The sequence below is a fragment of the Thalassophryne amazonica genome, chromosome 12, assembly GCF_902500255.1.
Source record: "Thalassophryne amazonica chromosome 12, fThaAma1.1, whole genome shotgun sequence".
Taxonomy (NCBI): Eukaryota; Metazoa; Chordata; class Actinopteri; order Batrachoidiformes; family Batrachoididae; genus Thalassophryne; species Thalassophryne amazonica.
Genome location: NC_047114.1, coordinates 11600310 through 11620763, shown reverse-complemented (window position 1 = coordinate 11620763; position 20454 = coordinate 11600310). Strand labels below are relative to the sequence as shown.

The 20454-nt window shown below is 44.8% G+C and overlaps 1 protein-coding gene across 1 annotated transcript in view; it reads right to left on the bottom strand.

The window, feature by feature from the left end:
* adcy8 (adenylate cyclase 8 (brain)) overlaps positions 1 to 20454 on the bottom strand; it is a 304694-nt gene that overhangs the window by 217909 nt on the left and 66331 nt on the right. Inside the window, 1 exon segment of the mRNA XM_034182725.1 lies at positions 9864 to 10013. Within this exon segment, the coding sequence (XP_034038616.1) occupies positions 9864 to 10013 (150 nt within the window).

Below are 20454 nucleotides of genomic sequence, written 5' to 3'. Positions count from 1 at the left end.
TCTGGTTGGGTCCTGATTCAACCACATCCTTGTTGTGTATTTATTAACATGTCCAAAGTTTGACCATGTCCTTCATGCCTCGCCACTAACAGTTTCTACTGCATTCCTAATACAGTGGACAGGTTCTTACTGCTTTATACCAGTTTTCTGCAGATGCTGTGGAAATGTGCTTGAGCGTGATGGGGTTTAAAAAAGCTACTGACCCCACATAGCTCCTCCCACTTTTTACTCATTTTTAGAAGCTTGATATAAAGTTGTTCTGGGTATGATCTCAGATCTGCGTCCAGACCTTCAGCCTGTTGGCTCATCGGTGGGAATTAGCCTTGTGGGTTTTTGTTTGCTTGCTTGTTTGTTTGTTTGTTTGTTTGTACTGCGTGTCGTCAGAGCGAGCTGCAAAAAGTTTGTACCTGAGTTTTCAGAGGTGGTGTTTGTAGTTGCCATCCCGGACAGTGGGAATACCACCTCAACCCCGGACAGTGGGAATACCACCTCAACCGGCAACTTAGCCCCGCGACTGGACAGCAACAACGTCCGAGGCCCGCCCAACGTGGTGAATTCACTGAGGCCGCGCGCTGTCATTAAAGCCGCGCGTCACGAGTGCCGCTGCCCCGAGGCCTCGTGCAGCCACTGCGGATCCATCAGCACGGAAACACCGAGGCCGCGCAGCACCAGCGCAGTGCAGATCCATCCCGGTGACAAACAACGCAGGCTGTTAACATCGGCGATCGTCAAGCTGCCCATAAGCCGACCATGGGGCCTAAGAAGGTTCTGACAGCGGAGGAAGGTGACGATATTAAAAAATCTCTGGACTTTCTATCAGAGGAGATTTCTGTTGTGAAGCAGCAACAGAAATCAATCATGGATCTGGTGGAGGAGGTGAAGGCATTACGGCTCCAGAACGCAGAGAAAGACCGGCATCTGGTGCAGCTGGAAAATAGAGTGGCTGAATTGGAGCAGTACACCAGAATTAACGACGTCATCATCACCGGTCTTCACATCAAACAACGGTCCTACGCACGGGCGGTAACAGATGAGAGCGGAGGGGAGCCCAGTGAACAGGAGGTCAGCTCTGTGGAAAAACAGGTTGTTGATTTCCTCCTATCTAAAGGTATAGAAATGGATTTAAATAACATTGAAGCGTGCCACCCTCTGCCCCGGAGAAATGACGGTGATAAACGAACCGTCATCATGAGATTCATCAACAGAAAACACAAAACAGCACTGTTAAAACAAGGAAGAAAACTGAAAGGGACAAACGTATTCATCAATGAACATCTCACCAAACGGAATGCCGACATCGCCAGGAAAGCACGCTTCTTGAAGAAACAGGGAAAAATCCAGCACACATGGACTTCAAACTGTAAAATATTCATCAAACTGAACGGATCACCAGGACAAGCAAAGGTTATGGCAATAAGGAACATCGAGGAGCTGGACAAATATGAACAATAGGTATGAGGACTCAAACACATCACAGCACCATGATGCAGACTGGAGCAACCCACTCATCCACATCATCTACACCCGGAGACAAGAGAGACATAATGACTAAGGATAATGATCCGTTTATTTCTGCCCAGGAGCTCTGTCTAGATACATTTAATTATAATAACTCTGCTAACCACCCCTTCGAATCTGAAAATGATCCTGATACCTTTTTCAGTGAGAATATTGTGAGACAGTGCAAATATTTTACAGAAGAACAATTCAAAAATTATAAAATCAATGATGAAGATTTTTCAATTATACATTTCAACAGCAGAAGTCTTTCTCGTAATCTGTCCACTATTAATGATTGTTTGAAAACATCCAAAAAACGTTTTTCAGTTATTGCAATTTCAGAAACATGGTTAAATGAGGATAATAAAGATCTGGTATATCTTGATGGTTATGAACTGTTCCTGGTTAATAGGCAGACGAGAAGGGGCGGAGGCGTTGCATTGTTTGTAAGGTCAGATTAGAACTGTAAACTCATTAACATGTCATTTACAGTGGACAACATCATGGAATGTGTTACCATAGAAATTACATCTATAAACTCCAAAAACATAGTTGTTAGTTGCATTTACAGAGCTCCTGGGACAAATATTGACACCTTTGAAGACATTATCTTAGGAATGTACAACAAAATCAACAGAAATAAGCATTTATTTGTCTGTGGAGATTTCAATATAGATTTTTTAAACCCTCACAATCATCCACAAATTACCTCATTTATAAACACCTTGTACTGTTTAGGACTGTTTCCAACCATCATTCATCCTAGCAGAATAACTATGGACTCAACAACTCTCATTGACAATATTTTAACTAACGTTATATCCGGTAATCTTAGTGGGGGATTACTGGTCAGTGATATCAGTGATCACTTGCCAGTTTTCTCAGTCTTTGCATTGGAGGGTTGTTGTAAGTATCGAAGCAATATCAAATTCATGAGTAGAAAAGTAACACCTGAAACAATTGATCATTTAAGGGAGGATTTATCAAGTCAGAATTGGTCAGATGTTTTTGTTGATGATGTTGACAGGTCATATGATGCTTTCATTTCCATTTTTTCCAGTTTGTATAATAAACACTGTCCATTTGTTGACAAAATATATAGAAATCAATATAGCAACAAACCATGGATAACTAAGGGGCTTCAGAGGGCATGTAAAAAGAAAAACGTACTATATAAACAATTCATAAAACTACGAACTAAGGAAGCTGAAAGTAAGTATAAAACATATAGGAATAAGTTAATCAATATCATGAGACTCAGTAAAAAAATATATTATAATGAGTTACTTGTCAAAAATAGAAATAACATCAAAAACACATGGAACATATTAAATGAAATAGTAAAAAAGAATAGAGTAACTAGAGATTATCCTTCATTTTTTCAGAGTAACAACTACATCACGATTGATAACGACGAGTCTATTGCTGAACACTTTAATGAATACTTCGTTAATGTGGGTAAAAATCTTGCCAGTAAAATTGACTCATCAACTAATAACTTCTGGGTAAATAATTCAACATTTAACAAATCTGTTTCAATGTTCATTGGTGGTACTCATGAAAGGGAAATACTTGATCTGGTTCATGGTTCAAAAAGTAAGAAATCGACTGATTTTAATAATTTGGATATGGCTTTATTAAAAAAAGTTATTGATTGTATAGTAAAACCGTTCAATTATATTTGCAATATGTCACTAAGTACTGGTAAATTTCCTTCTCAAAAGAAAGTAGCCAAAGTAATTCCTCTGTTTAAAACTGGTGACAAACACACATTTTCTAATTATAGACCTATATTACTCCTGCCACAATTTTCCAACATTTTGGAAAAAATATTTGCTAAAAGATTAAATGATTATTTACTGAAGCATAACATCATTTGTGAAGAACAATATGGATTCAGAAGTTCTCGAACTACATCACATGCTTTGATGGACTTTGTGGAAAGTATAGCAACTGAAATTGACAATAAACAATACACAATAGGTGTTTTTTTTTATTTACAGAAAGCGTTTGACACAATTAACCATGGAATACTATTAATTAAACTGCAGAAATATGGAATCAGAGGTCTGGCATATGAATGGATAGCTAGTTATTTACAAGGCAGATTTCAGTATGTTCAATTCAATAATACAAATTCTGAACTCAGGGATGTCACATGTGGGGTGCCGCAGGGCTCAGTGCTGGGTCCTTTGTTGTTTATAATCTATATAAATGATATAAGTTGGGTGTCGAGTTCACTGAGATGTGTCCTTTTTGCGGATGATACAACTGTGTTCTGTAGCGGTGAAAATCTTGAACAGCTTCTGGACATAGTGGAGAAAGAACTGGAAAAATGTAAGGTTTGGTTTGACGCTAATAAGTTGTCACTCAACCTTGGGAAAACTAAATGTATTATATTTGGAAATAAACAGGCACCCAAATGTAAAAATTTAACTATAAACAATAAGGAAATTGAGTTAGTAACAGAGAATAAATTTTTAGGTGTTATAATTGATAATAAACTTAGCTGGAGGGAATCCAGATATAGTTTAAGAGGTTGTGCAATTTTTATGAAACCACCACTAAGAGCAAATGTAAAGGGGTTTTGTGTGTCTGTGGTTGGGCTGAGGAAATGGAACAAATGTTCAACAGAGGTTACCTTAGTAAGATTTAAGAAACTACTCAAAAAGAACATTATGTCTAAGTATCATAAAGAAGCAAATATAATTTGATTTATATGGAATGTTCAATTTATAAGTGGGACTTATTGTATATTTGAATGTGTGGGTATGTATATGTGTATGTAGATATATAGATATGGGTAGGTGTATATGTATATGTATATAAGTGACTGTGTATATGTATGTATATATTTATGTTTGTAAAGTATATACGTATGTATATAGGTATATATGGCACAGCCCAAGCAGAGGGTCACCCCCAAGAGCCTGGTCTGCTTGAGGTTTCTTCCTTATAGGGAGTTTTTCCTCACCACAGTTGCCTAGTGCTTGCTCTGGGGGTTGGTAAGGTTAGTCCTTACTGGCGTAAAGTGCCTTGATTCGACTTTCTTGTGATCTGGTACTATATAAATATAATTATAAGTGAATAGTATATTGATGTGTATGTCTGTGTGTCGACATGTAGTAGTGAATTTGTATTTATGTAAATATGACTGATTAGAATTGTTGGACTTGTACTAGCAGGGGTGGGCGCTAATAAGCTTTGCTTCAGCCCACACCCTTTCGGACTCACTAGTTTTGTCTGTGTTTGTTTGTGGAATTGTTCATTTTTTTTCTTTTTGAATATTTTGTGTGCCGAATAAAAAAACTTTGTCACTTTGTCACTTTTGTCACTATTTATCAGTGCACCAGTGTTTGACATGGCATATTTTGCAACCTGACATCTTTTGCAGTGTGGAGGGTTACAGGGGACGGCGAGGGCATTTGCTTCAATGGACACGCTGTCTTGTTTGGACAGCTGAGAGCCAGCGGTTTCATGAAGATCACATTTGCTTTGGAAGTCATTAGCGCAGCTTGATTTTAGCTGAGAGCAGAAAGTCGCCTGCAGCACGCTGACAACTTCTATCTGATTCATCCTATTCTGAGCAAACTGCAGGGCTGACGAGAAATGTCACGCTCCTTTGACCTGCTTTACGAGTCGCCTGCAGCTGCTTCCTCATTTACTAGAAAGCACAAGAAGAGACTCAAAGTCCAAAGAAATAAAATGAAAACTCAATATTCCCGTTCTGTGCTTCTGTAGAAAGGATTCAATTTCAAACCATAAGCTTTGCTAAACAACTTTGTTGTCCATTTGTCTGTGCTGTAAAGATAAACACGCATTTCATCGTAACATTTTATACACTAAAGCGAGAAAAATCACACAAACTCATGCTGCGGCTCCACGATTTTTGCATCAAGCAGTTTGTCGAGACATTGTAAAGTCAACTGAAAAGTGCAACAGTCAGTTTGTGGAACTCAAACATCATAGAGCTGATCTGAAACAAAAGCAGTTGCTTCATTTATTGACAGATAAGTAAATAATTTGAAGCACCTGTTCCAGAAGGTCATCCAGACGTCCTCACCAGAGCCAAACTGTCAAAGCTTTCTGCAGCCTGACCTGTGACATTCGGGGGTGGGGGGGATCATGACATGATATGCAAAGCTCTGTTCACCTCATCTCATTAGACCTTGGACCAGAATGCTGAAAGTGGGCATGTCGTCGTCACCACCACCTCCTTAGAATTTATATATGGTAGCCATTCCAGGGTGATAGCTGTAGCCAGGTAGGGGTCAATGTTTAAAAATGCTCCAATCACATTGAAAACTATGCAAAAACAGCAAAAATGGCAACAAAGGCCAAGTTGCTCCCATTTTGGTAAAACGTGATGCAAATTATTGGTTAATAGGGTTTTAAGAAGGAATGCAGCAATGTACAGAGACATCCTGGATGAAAATCTGCTCCAGAGCGCTCTTGACCTCAAACTGGGGCGAAGGTTCATCTTTCAACAGGACAGTGACCCTGAGCACACAGCAAAGATATCAAAGGAGTGTCTTCAGGACAACTGTGTGAATTACATATGTACATGTGATGACATGGTTTTTTATTGTTAATAAATTTGCAAAAAAAAAACTTTCATGTTGTCATTATGGGGGTGTTGAGGGACAAAATGAATTTATGCCATTTTGGAAGAAAGCTGCAACATAAAATGTTGACTACTTTCTGGGTGCACTGTAATTATGAAAAAATACAAACAGTGGTGAGGGTTTTTGGGCTGAGGTCTGTGCTGCTCTTTCCATTGTACTGGATGCCATTGTACCATGTTCTCCCATTGTGTTACTTCAGAGTGATACCACTTCGCTAGAGTTGTCATGTTTGAAGAGACGTACGCTCCTAACAGGAATCACTGCTGCCAAAAAGATGCTGGCCTTACGCTGGAAACCTCCACATACAGTTACTAAGCCCCACTGGATTAACAAGTACATTGACATAATAAATATGGAACTATAAGTGGCAAGAATGCATGGTGCTGGAGCTGACACCACCCTAGGATGGGAAACGATGGCAGACAAGATTAAGGAATTGTTGTAATCACTATCTTTTATCTGCTTTTTATTTTTTGGTGAAAATGTGGTCTTTCATGTACTGCTGGAGTCCTGTAGAGATCGAGAAGTGTGTGTGTGTGTGTGTGTGTGTGTGTGTGTGTGTGTGTGTGTGTGTGTGTGTGTGTGTGTGTGTGTGTGTGTGTGTGTGTGTGTGTGTGTGTGTGTGTATTTTTAATTTCGTTTTCTTTATTTATGATGACAATATAACTGTATTGTTTCCTGACTGATGCACCTATTACTTTAAAACAATGAAAAGTTGTTCACAAAAAAGAAATACAAACAATATGGTACTGTACAGTAAATGTGTATGGAGGAGGCAGTACTCAAAAACTAAGTGCACGTGCAAGGAGATGAGTGAGGGAAGCCACCAATTGCTATAACTGCTGGTAAAGGTGTATCAAAAAGCATTGAGCAAAGGGTTTGAATACATACAATGGGGCCAAAAAGTAGTTAGTCAGTCCCTGATAGTGCAAGTTCTCCTACTAAAAAGATGAGAGAAGTCTGTAATTTTCATCATAGGTACACTTCAACTGTGAGAGACAAAATGAGAAAAAATCATCCAAGAAATAAGTATTTGGTCACCCACAAACAAGCAAGATTTCTGGCTCTCACAGACCTGTAACAACTTCTTTAAAAAGCTCTTCTTGCCTCCACCTGTTACCTGTATTAATGGCACCTGTTGGAACTCATTATCTGTATAAAAGACCACAGCCTGTCCACAGCCTCAAACAGTCAGACTCCAAACTCGACCATGGCCAAGACCAAAGAGCTGTTGAAGGACACCAGGAAGAAAATTGTAGACCTGCACCAGGCTGGGAAGAGTGAATCTACAATAGTCAAGCAGGTTGATGTGAATAAATCAACTGTGGGAGCAATTGTAAGAAAATGGAAGACATACGAGACTATTGATAATCTCCCTTGATCTGGAGCTCCACGCAAGATGTCATCCTGTGTGGTCAAAATGATGATGAGAACGGTGAACAGAAATCCCAGAACTACACGGAGGGACCTTATAAACAACCAGCAGAGAGCTGGGACCAAAGTAACAAAGGCTACACATTATGCAGAGAGGGAATCAAATCCTGCAGTGTCAGGCGTGTCCCCCTGCTTAAGCCAGTATGTGTCCAGGCCTGTCTGAAGTTTGCCAGAGAGCATATGGATGATCCAGAAGAGGATTGGGAGAATATCATGCGGTCAGATGAAATCAAAACAGAACTTTCAAGTAAAAACTCAGCTTGTTGTGTTTGGAGGAAGAAGAATGCTGAGTTGCATTCTAAGAACACCATATCTACTGTGAAGCATGGGGGTGGAAACATCATGCTTTTGGGCTGTTTTTCTGCAAAGGGGACAGGACGACTGATCTGTGTTAAAGGAAGAATGAACATGGCCATGTATCATGAGATTTTAAGACAAAACCTCCTTCCTTCAGTGAGAGCATTGAAGATGCAACGTGGCTGGGTCTTCCAGCATGACAATGATCCCAAACACACTGCTTGAGCAATGAAGGAGTGGCTCTGTAAAAAATCATTTCAAGGTCCTGGAGTGGCCAGGCCAGTCTCCAGACCTCAACCCCATAGACAATTTGTTGAGGGAGTTGAAAGTCTGTGTTGCCCAGCGGCAGCCACAAAACATCACTGCTCTGGAGGAGATCTGCATGGAGGAATGGGCCAAAATTCCAGCTACAGTGTGTGCAAACCTGGTGAAGACTTACAGGAAATGTTTGACCTCTGTCATTGCCAACAAAGATTACGTTACAAAGTACTGAGTTGAACTTTTATTATTGACCAAATACTTATTTTCCACCATAATTTACAAATAAATTATTTAAAAATCCTACAATGTGATTTCCTGGATTTTTTTTTCTCATTTTGTCTCTCATCGTTGAAGTGTACCTATGATGAAAATTACAGACCTCTCTCATCTTTCGAAGTAGGAGAACGTGCACAATCAGGGGCCGACTAAATACTTTTTTACCGCACCGTACCTATGTACATGTGATTTATTAGTTTTTTATTTTTAATAAATTTGAAAAAAAAAAACATTTTCATTGTCATGGGCTGTTGTGTGTAGGTGAGGGAAAAAAATTAATTTCATCCATTTTGGAATAAGGCCGTAACATAACAAAATGTGGGGAAAGTGAGGCGCTGTGAATACTCTCCAGATGCACCGTATGTAAAGTGAAGATTGTGAATTTCATTTTCAATATGAGTTGGACCAAACTTGGCACACACACACACACACACACACACACACACACACACACACACACACACACACTGAAGAAAATATAAAGGCAACATTTTTGTTTTTGCTCCCACTTTTCATGAGCTGAACTCAAAGAGCTAAAACATTTTTCTATGTACACAAAAGACCTATTTCTCTCAAATAGTGTTCACAAATCTGTTTAAATCTGTTAGTGAGCACTTCTCCTTTGCTGAGATCATCCATCCCACCTCACAGGTGTAGCATACCGAGATGCTGATTAAACAGCATGATTGTTCTGTTTTTAATAAGAGTACATGCATGCTGTGGAATGTGTATGATGCAGAATGTATGATAGTGTTTGGGGTGTAAAGGTTTGGTAGAAGAGGTAGTATTTTTACTTTTAAAGTCAGCCATGTCCTTTGGTTCATCACTAGGCCTCACAACCAACAGTTGACCAAATGTGGATCCAATTGGCTTTGTGAAGGAACTTTGGGATGAGCTGCACAGCACTATGTAGCTGCAAATGTGAAATATAGACATTATGTACCACAATTTCAAGTAATTAATGCTTACATTAGATTCAAGGTCATTAAATTTCTAATCTGCAATTTTTGATACACTTTGTAGCCCTTGTTTAACATCATGTAGTGTCAAGGAAATAAAATGGCATGGACCGTCTAATGTTCGTCTCCAATGTGACTGTGTTTTGTTTCTGTCAATGCATGACAGCATAAAATACTTTCACTGCACAAACAATATGACTTTTAAAAGTGAAGATGACTCAAATTACATCTTAAAATGTTACATGTATGTTTAGTAGCATCTCATTTAATGATTTAGTACCATAATCACCTATGTTTGCTTGTTTGCTTGCTAATGTTTTTTTTTATTTAAGCAACTAGGCTGTTTGAAAATTTTATGTGGCTGATGGCTTTTTTTTTAAAGGAAAGGGCGTATAAGAATTATTTATACCAAATGCGGTGCTTGTATCATCAACTGAATGATTCTTCCACTTATCTGTTGCACTGTTAGGATTTGTATGAGGTAAACTTGTGGACAGTGAAGAAGACCAACCTGTCGCTGGTTCTCGGTCTCCAGCCGTAGCCGAGCCTCAATGCAGCGTCGGGTCTCCAGGAAAGCCTGACGCTGAGCCCGGTCGGACAGGTAACTGATGAAAATGCCAGCAGTGTTCATACACAGGAACAGAACGGCCTGAGCCGCAACCTGCAATGCAGCAAGAAAATCTTATTTGTATTTTGTGTATTTTAGGTCACACTGAGGTTTTTTACCGGCTCAGACGTTCATCACTCAGACATTCTGTCACATCTGCATGTGACATCATCCGTATACCAAGTGACAGCCAACAGACAGACACATCAGAGATGTTGATAAGTTGAGTCTGACCTTTTGGAACTTCTTGTTTTGGTCTTCAACATGTATTTTTAAAATTCACCTACAGTAGGTATGGTGCATCTGGAAAGTATTCACAGTACTTCACTGATTCCACCGTTTGTTATGTTACAGCCAGTGGTGGGCGCTGTTCAGCTAATCAGATGACTGATAATTATCAAAGCTAATGTTTTCGTTAGCGGATTAGCTTTTCAGATAAGTTTTAAAACCATCATCGGACCAGTTATCTTCCGATAAATTTTGTTCCAATAACTTTCAGTCTTTCAGTAATGGCTGAGCTGTAAGAACTTAAAAAGGTTCATGGAAATTATTACATATTTTTGTTGAACCTGTGTATTCTATCTAAGCTTACATCAGGATTTATGCTTTTATCGTTTTTACTGTTATTTTATTTATTTTGGGTGGGGTCGGAGGGTTTCAGGATTATTCTGAAGTTTTCTGTGTGCTGGCTTGACGTCACTGACAGTAGCGATGTTAACTTGGCACAGGTTTGCGCGCATGTGATTTTGCCCAAGAGCATCATTTCCTTCTCTGCTTAATTCATGGAAAGATGCAGAAGCGTTTCATCAGTGCCAGTAAGTAAAGCTGATGTAACAATACGTAACATCAGCCTGCTCAGCAGCGAGCGGCGGACTTCGCCCTGCTGCTCAGGGGGTTTGTATGACCACTAAACATAAACATTCACAAACATTAGTGCACCAGCAGACACTTGACTCAGTGGCACTCTTAGAGTGCTTACCTCCACCAACAGAACATTTTCAAAATGTCACAGTGATAGTTAACTATAACATGTGCATCCAGAAAATCAGCCCAAATTAAAGGGGTCTTGTTACGCATGTTGACACAGTAAAATAATACACCATAGGTCACCAGGGGCCTCATTTATAAACGCATGTATAGAATCAGGTCCTCAAATATCAATCATCAAGAATGATGTGTAAATGCATGAGTCTGCTGTCCACACCCATCTGTCGACATGAGTGGATGTAGACATGCCCTTTAACTAATTATTTACATATAAAAACACAGTGAGCACCACAAATGATTAGACATTGCAACAGAAAAGAAAAACAGTGATGAAGAAGCAAAATAACACCAAATGTGAAACTGAGACACTCATGAGAGAGGTGGAGCAAAGAGGTGTTGATGCTATTTAAAAAGGCAGGTGATGGAAGAGTGACTACAGACATGTTCAGGCTTGTCTGTGATTTTAATTAGTCAGGAAACACATCCTCACAGGAGACAAACGAACCAAATGAATCCAGAAACACTTGCACTTGTGCAAATGACCAACAATCAAAGCCAATATTAAAGTTTAAATATGCACAAATCCCCACATATAAAAAATCGAACTGGGAGATGAAAATCTTCAATCTGAAAATGCTGAGGTGTAGTTTTATATATATATATATATATATATATATATATGTGTGTGTGTGTGTGTGTGTGTGTGTGTGTGTGTGTGTGTGTGTCTGCGCAACGTTTGTCCGTCTGCATGTCTTTTGTCCCTCTGGATGTGTTTTGTTCATATGCACATCTTTTTCCCCTCTGTGTGTCTTTTGTTTGTCTGCACATTTTGTGTCCATCTGCACATCTTTTGTCCATCTGCACGTCTTTATTCCGTGTGCACTTCTTTTGTCCAATTGCTCTTTAGCTCATTTTTGCTTCTTTAGTCTGTCTGCGCTTCTTCAGTGCATCTGCATGTCTTTTGTCTGTCTGTGAGTCTTTTGTCCATCTGCGCTTCTTTAGTCCATGTGTTGTTGTTTTTTTTGTCCATCTGCCCTGCTTTTATTATCTGCATGTCTTTAGTCTGTCTGTGCTTCGTTTGGCCCTCTGCACTTCTTTTGTCCATCTGCGTGTCTTTATTCCATCTGCACTTCTTTTGTCCAATTGCTCTTCTTTTGTCCATCTGCGATTCTTTTGTCCATCTGTGCTTACTGCGCTTCTTTTGTCCATCTGTGCTTACTGCGCTTCTTTTGTCCATCTGTGCTTCTTTTGTCCATCTGTGCTTCTTTCGTCTGTCTAACCACTAAGCTAACGACGGTGACTTAGTGGTGAGCACTGTTGCCTCACAGCAAGAAGGCATGGGTTCGATTCCTGAATGTGGCCTATCTGTGTGGAGTTTGCCACATTTGAAGACATGCAGGTTAGGTGAATTGGAAACTATAATTGTCCAGGTCTCCCTTGTAAAAGAGCTCTTGATCTCAATGGAACTAACCTGGTTAAAAATAAATTTAATCCATCTAAGCTTCTTTTGTCCATCTGTGTGTCTTTAGTCTGTCTGCACTTCTTCAATTCATCTGCGCATCTTTTGTCCATCTGCAATTTAGTCTGTCTGCTCTTTTTTGTCCATCTGTGCTTCTTTAGTCCATGTGCTCTTTTTTGTCCTTCTGCCCTACTTTTATCTTCTGCATGTCTTTAGTCTGTCTGTGCACACTATCTGCACTCTTTTCGTCCATCTGTATGCAGTAACACAATGCAACTGTCTGTCGTTGTGGAATATCACGATCCTGTTGATGAAGTGATTTTGATGATGCATCATTTCAATATAAATTTATTCATTTATATAGCGCCAACTCACGGCAAAGTCACCCCAAGGCGCTTCACACAATTCACAACAACACAAATTAATCTACAATCAAAATTAAAAGCAAGAAAAGCACAATAAAAGATAAAACACAGTAGAATAAAAAGAAATTACAAAGCAAACACAAACAGATTAAATTAATGATAAGACAGCCTTAAAAAGTGGGTCTTCAGTCTTGATTTAAAAGTCTCCACCGTGTCAGACTGCCTTATACCTGCAGGTAGATCGCTCCAGAGAGTAGGGCCATGGTAGGAGAAGGCTCTATACCCCACAGACTTCTTGTTCATCCTCGGAACACACAGAAGCCCTGTGAACACAAGTGCCTCGCGGGTACGTAGGGCTTAACCAAGTCCGCCAGGTAGGAAGGTGCCAGTCCATGAACATTTTATAAACCAACAATAAAACTTTAAAATCCGATCTGTATTGTGTCTCCCATTGATCTCCCATTGTGATCTGCATCCGATCCAGTGTGTGTGGATGCATGATCCACACACACTGGATAAGATGCATTGTCAAAGTTTTGGCCAATAAAGTTTCTTCACCCATAACCTTTGTGAGTCCACTGCATTAAAGATCTCATCATTTGAATGAATTAATTTATTACTTGATATTCAGAACAAGTACCAGCACATGAAGGACCAGAGGCCAGTTCAGCAGCATGCCACGAAGTGCCCATACGCTGCAAGTTGTCCTTGTAATGGTGGCTGTTATTGATAAACTCCTCACCTCAAATTAAATTCCTGATGATGATCTGTGAAATCACCTGTTCAGGCAGTGGAAGAAGAAAACTGAACCATCTTGGCCCAAACTATTGACCAACCATCTTACAGCAAAATACAGAAATATTAAAAGTAATAGATCAAATATAATGCCATATAATTATTCTGTCCTGGCTAGGGATGAGTATCAGGAACCGGTTCCTTTCGGGTACATTAAGAAATTATTCAAACCACTGACATAGCCTTGTTGCTTAACAATTCCCTTATCGGTCATTCAGAATGGCCATTGTTTTTGGGTTACAGTCCCTGCAGTGGCACCCTACTCAGAGTGCCACTCTCATTGGACTGACATCTCTGCTATTTTGAAACTGTGGGATAGCTCGCGCCCACAGATTGAGTTCGCCGGACTACTTTCACCACCCTGCTCAGCGTGCCGCTCTTGTTGGAGCAACAACACACAAAATGTGTCTCTTCCCAGCTAGATCGCTTTCAGTGCAGATTCTTGTTCTGACTTTAACACGAAGTTAACACCCAAGTCTTTCAGCACTAACTGTAAATGGTCATCGAACCATTCCTGTTGTGAAAGTGTCATGACACGGACCCACAACAGGGGGCGTTAATGAACGGACAATGGATAAGCCAAAAGTAACAATTTAATGTTGTGAATCGCACAACGATGTACAGACAATAACAATATGGTGACTGTCAATCATACACCAGGTGACGTGTGGGCAGGCTCGACGATAGAAGACGCCTGGCGAGAGAAGAGCCGGATCCCACACAGCTTCCACCACCAACAGAGCTGAAGAACACCGGAGCCGCCAAGCCCTGCGCCCCAGGTAGCCGCTGTCTTCAGCAGTCAGACCCGGTACTGCTGGCAGAGAACAGAGACAGTCCTGATGAGTGTGAGTTCACACACTCAGTAATCCCACAGTCAGTGTTTAGTTAGGAGGGAGCACCTCCACCTCCAATCACACACTCATGCAGCTCCTGTTTAACCACTTATCTGGTTTGGGGTGTGAGGCGAAGCCGTCACTGATCACACCAAACGCCAATCCCACAGATAAGGACACACCACAGGAAAACGGCTGCAAAGAAGTTCAGATTATGACTTTGTAAGTCAGCAGAGAAGTTACCTGAATGGTAGCTGATTTCTCGGCGGGGAGGTGGAGTTGCAGTCCGGCCTTTATGGTGGTGGTGATGAGTAGTGGATGAGTGACAGCTGGTACGGATGATGAGTGACAGCTGTCACTCCTGGTCGCTCCGACGCCCTCTCGTGCTTGAAGCCCGCACTTCAAGCAGGGCGCCATCTTGTGGTGGTGGGCCAGCAGTACCTCCTCTTCAGCGGCCCACACAACAGGACCCCCCCTCAACGGGCGCCTCCTGGGCGCCCGACCAGGCTTGTCCGGGTGACGGGTGTAGAAGTCGGCCAGGAGGGCCGGGTCCAGGATGAAGCTCCTCTTCACCCAGGAGCGCTCTTCGGGGCCATAACCCTCCCAGTCCACCAGATACTGGAACCCCGGGCCCTTTCGACGGACATCCAGGAGCCGGCGTACCGTCCACGCGGGCTCCCCGTCAATGATCCGGGCAGGAGGCGGCGCTGGTCCCGGGGCACACAGTGGTGAGGTATGGCAGGGCTTGAGTCTTGACACATGAAACACGGGGTGTATCCACAGTGAAGCTGAAGCTGCCAGCTTCACTGCGGCCGGACTGAGGACTTTGAGGATGGGAAAAGGTCCTATGTACCTGTCCTTGAGTTTGTGGGATTCCACCTGCAGGGGGATGTCCTTAGTGGATAGCCAGACCTCCTGCCCGGGCTGGTATGCAGGGGCCGGGGAACGCCGGCGGTCTGCATGGGCCTTAGCCCTCGTTTGGGCTCTGAGCAGGGCAGAGCGGGCGGTACACCACACCCGACGGCACTTCCTGAGATGGGCCTGGACCGAGGGCACCCCGACCTCTCCCTCCACCAGTGGAAACAATGGGGGCTGGTACCCCAAACACACCTCAAACGGGGAGAGGCCGGTGGCAGATGAGACTTGGCTATTATGAGCGTACTCGATCCAGGCCAGATGGTCACTCCAGGCCGTCGGGTGCGTGGAGGTCATGCAGCGGAGGGCCTGCTCCAGTTCCTGGTTCGTCCGCTCTGCCTGCCCGTTCGTCTGGGGTGGTACCCAGACGAGAGACTGACGGTGGCCCCCAGTTCCCTGCAGAAACTCCTCCAGACCTGGGAGGAGAACTGAGGACCATGATCCGAGACAATGTCTGATGGAATCCCATGCAGACGCACGACGTGGTGGACCAGGAGGTCTGCAGTCTCCTGGGCTGTCGGGAGCTTCGGGAGGGCCACGAAGTGGGCCGCCTTGGAGAACCGGTCCACTATCGTTAAGATGGTGGTGTTGCCCTGGGACGGCGGGAGGCCCGTGACAAAGTCCAGGCCGATATGAGACCAGGGGCGACGAGGCACGGGCAGAGGCTGGAAGAGGCCTTGGGCCTTGTGGTGGTCGGCTTTGCCCCTGGAACAGGTGGTGCAGGCCTGGACATACTCCCGGACGTCGGCTTCCATAGACGCCCACCAGAAGCACTGCTGGACCACTGCCACGGTCCATCGCACCCCTGAATGACAGGAGAGCTTGGAACAGTGACAGAAGTCAAGGACCGCAGCCCTGGCTTCTGGTGGGACGTACAACTTGTCCTTTGGACCTGTCCCCGGGTCCGGGCTCCGTGTCAGGGCCTCCCGGACGGTCTTCTCCACGTCCCAGGTAAGGGTGGCCACGACAGTGGACTCGGGGATGATGGTGTCAGGGGGGTCTGACGGCTCGGTCCTGACCTCCTCTTCATGCACCCGGGACAGGGCGTCAGATCGTTGGTTTTTTGTCCCGGGGTGGTAGGTGATCCGGAAGTCAAAACGCCCGAAGAACAGCGACCAGCGGGCTTGCCTGAGGTTCAGACGCTTCGCGGTCCGGATGTACTCTAGGTTCCGATGGTCCGTGAAAACCGTAAATGGTACCGTTGCTCCCTCCAACAGGTGTCTCCACTCCTCAAGAGCCTCCTTCACCGCAAGAAGTTCCCAATTGCTGACGTCATAGTTCCGTTCAGCTGGGGTCAACCTGCGTGAAAAGTAGGCACATGGATGGAGAACCTTGTCGGACTCCCCGCTCTGGGATAGCATGGCTCCTATCCCTGAGTCAGAGGCGTCCACTTCAACTACGAACTGGCGCTTGGGATCGGGCTGCACCAGAACCGGTGCAGTCGAGAACCGGCGTTTCAACTCTCTAAACGCGGCTTTGCACCGATCCGACCAGGTGAAGGGGACTTTTGTGGAGGTCAGGGCTGTCAGGGGGCTAACTACCTGACTGTAGCCCTTGATGAACCTCCGGTAGAAATTTGCAAAACCGAGGAACTGTTGTAGTTTCCTACGGTTCGCTGGTTGGGGCCAATCTCTCACCGCCGCAACCTTGGCCGGATCAGGGGCGATGGAGTTGGAGGAGATTATGAACCCCAGGAAAGACAAAGAAGTGCGGTGGAACTCACACTTCTCGCCCTTCACAAACAGCCGGTTCTCCAACAACCGCTGTAGGACCTGACGTACATACTTGACATGGGTCTCAGGATCCGGAGAAAAGATGAGTATATCATCTAGATATACGAAGACAAACCGATGCAGGAAGTCCCGCAAGACGTCATTAACCAATGCTTGGAACGTCGCGGGCGCATTGGTGAGGCCGAACGGCATGACCAGGTACTCAAAGTGACCTAACGGGGTGTTAAATGCCGTCTTCCACTCGTCTCCCTCCCGGAAACGAACCAGGTGATAAGCATTCCTAAGATCCAATTTCGTGAAAATTTGGGCTCCATGCAGGGGCGTGAACACTGAATCCAACAGAGGTAACGGGTATCGGTTGCGAACCGTGATCTCGTTCAGCCCTCTGTAATCAATGCATGGACGGAGTCCGCCGTCCTTCTTACCCACAAAAAAGAAACCAGCACCCATCGGGGAGGTGGAGTTCCGGATCAACCCGGCAGCTAACGAGTCCCGGATGTAGGTCTCCATTGATTCGCGTTCCGGACGTGAGAGGTTGTACAGCCTGCTGGACGGGTACTCAGCGCCCGGTATCAAATCAATGGCACAATCGTACAGACAGTGTGGGGGCAGCGTGAGTGCCAGATCCTTGCTGAAGACGTCAGCAAGGTCGTGGTACTCGGCTGGCACCGCCGCCAGATTGGGGGGGACTAAAACCTCCTCCTTAGCTGTCACACCGGGTGGAACCGAGGATCCTAAACACTCCCGGTGGCAGGTTTCGCTCCACTGAACCACAACCCCAGATGACCAATCAATCCGGGGATTGTGTTTTAACACCCATGGAAAACCCAAAATCACTCGGGAGGTAGAAGGTGTTACATAAAACACAATCTCCTCCCTGTGATTCCCAGACACCACCAATGTCACTGGCTGTGTCTGGTGTGTGATTAGTGGAAGAAGGGTGCCATCTAGTGCCCGCACCGACAATGGTGACGGTAAGGCCACTAGAGGGAGCCCAACCTCCTTTGCCCATCTGCTATCCAGCAGATTCCCCTCCGACCCCGTGTCCATCAGTGCGGGGGCGTGAAGGGTTAGATCCCCACTCAGGATCGTGACTGGGATACGTGCAGATCATCGGGGTCTCCCCACATGGGTGTTGTGACCCACCCTTAGCCCAGTCTCTAAGGACGAGTCCTGCTGTTTTGACCGTTTGGGGCATTCTCTCTGTGTGCTCGGTAGAGCTGCAGAGAAAACACTCTCCACGGATCAGCTTCCTTTGTCTCTGATCTGATCGCTTTTTGGCCCTGCTCGTTTCCCTAGCAACGTCAGCAGGGGGAGCTGTCGTAACGTGGAGAGCCCTGGCAGTGGAGCGTGGGGAAGTCGGCTCCCTTTCGGACCCGGGAGGAAGAGGGACGGCTTGTGCCTGACCACGCCCTTCGTCTCGCTCCCGTCGGTGTTCTGTTAATCGGTTGTCTAACCGTATAACCAGGTCGATAAGCCCATCTAAATCCCGCGGCTCGTCCTTCGCCACCAGGTGCTCCTTAAGGACCAGAGACAGTCCGTTTACAAAGGCGGCGCGGAGCGCAACAGCATTCCAGCCGGCTCGCGCTGCCGCGATGCGGAAGTCGACTGCATACTTCGCTGCGCTCCGACGCCCCTGCCGTATCGACAGCAGCACACTTGAAGCGGTCTCGCCTCTATGAGGGTGGTGGAACACCTGTCGGAACTCCCTCACAAACTCAGTATAAACCGTTAGGAGCCGTGAATTCTGCTCCCAGAGCGCCGTAGCCCAGGCGCGTGCCTCTCCTCGAAGCAAATTTATAACGTAAGCCACCCGGCTAGCGTCTGACGCATACATGACAGGATGCTGTGAAAAGACGAGCGAGCACTGCATCAAGAAGTCCGCGCACGTCTCCACACAGCCTCCATACGGCTCCGGAGGGCTTATGTATGCTTCAGGGGAAGGGGGGGGTTCGTTGAACGACCAGCGGAATGTCTGTTTCTGGCACACCGTCAGCAGGAGGAGGTGCTGCAGCAGCGCCCTGAGCATGTGCTTCCACCTGGGCGGTGAGAGCCTCCATCCTACGATTGAGAACACTGCTCTGCTCGGTAACTAAGTCCAACCGAGCGGTAAAGGCGGGTAAGATGTGCTGCAGCTCACCCAACACGCCTCCTGCTGGCGCCTGTGCACCTCGCTCTTCCATTGGCTGTTCAAGCGATGGTTGACGCCCCTCGGGATCCATGACGCTGGCCGAGAAATCCTGTTGTGAAAGTGTCGTGACACGGACCCACAACAGGGGGCGTTAATGAACGGACAATGGATAAGCCAAAAGTAACAATTTAATGTTGTGAATCGCACAACGACGTACAGACAATAACAATATGGTGACTGTCAATCATACACCAGGTGACGTGTGGGCAGGCTCGACGATAGAAGACGCCTGGCGAGAGAAGAGCCGGATCCCACACAGCTTCCACCACCAACGGAGCTGAAGAACACCGGAGCCACCAAGCCCTGCGCCCCAGGTGGCCGCTGTCTTCAGCAGTCAGACCCGGTACTGCTGGCAGAGAACAGAGACAGTCCTGATGAGTGTGAGTTTGCACACTCAGTAATCCCACAGTCAGTGTTTAGTTAGGAGGGAGCACCTCCACCTCCAATCACACACTCGTGCAGCTCCTGTTTAACCACTTATCTGGTTTGGGGTGTGAGGCGAAGCCGTCGGTGATCACACCAAACGCCAATCCCACAGATAAGGACACACCACAGGAAAATGGCTGCAAAGAAGTTCAGATTATTACTTTGTAAGTCAGCAGAGAAGTTACCTGAATGGTAGCTGATTTCTCGGCGGGGAGGTGGAGTTGCAGTCCGGCCTTTATGGTGGTGGTGATGAGTAGTGGATGAGTGACAGCTGGTACGGATGATGAGTGACAGCTGTCACTCCTGGTCGCTCCGACGCCCTCTCGTGCTTGAAGCCCGCACTTCAAGCAGGGCGCCATCTTGTGGTGGTGGGCCAGCAGTACCTCCTCTTCAGCGGCCCACACAACAATTCCAATCGTATCTTTCTGAACTCTTCTGCTTCAAACTCCATCATGTCAATGTTTAAAATGTGCTTGAGCAATAATAGGTGAAGTTACTCATAAACTTTAAGTTTCTTAAATATCTATTACGGGCATTCTTAAAACTTCAGTTATTTATATAATTTTATTGCTGGTAAATTTTAGAATTGATTTAGATGAGATATACTCATTATCTCACAGGAATATGTCACAATTATCTGGGAACTACTTTTTGTGCAGGAATTCATCAAGCATGTCGGCCGCAGGCGCGTACTAACTCCCCAAAAACGATGGAAAGTTGTCGGTCAAAACGAGAGCGTCCACTTTTAGCTTGTCATAAAGTAAGCTAGTGGCGCTTGTGAGAGTGTGTCT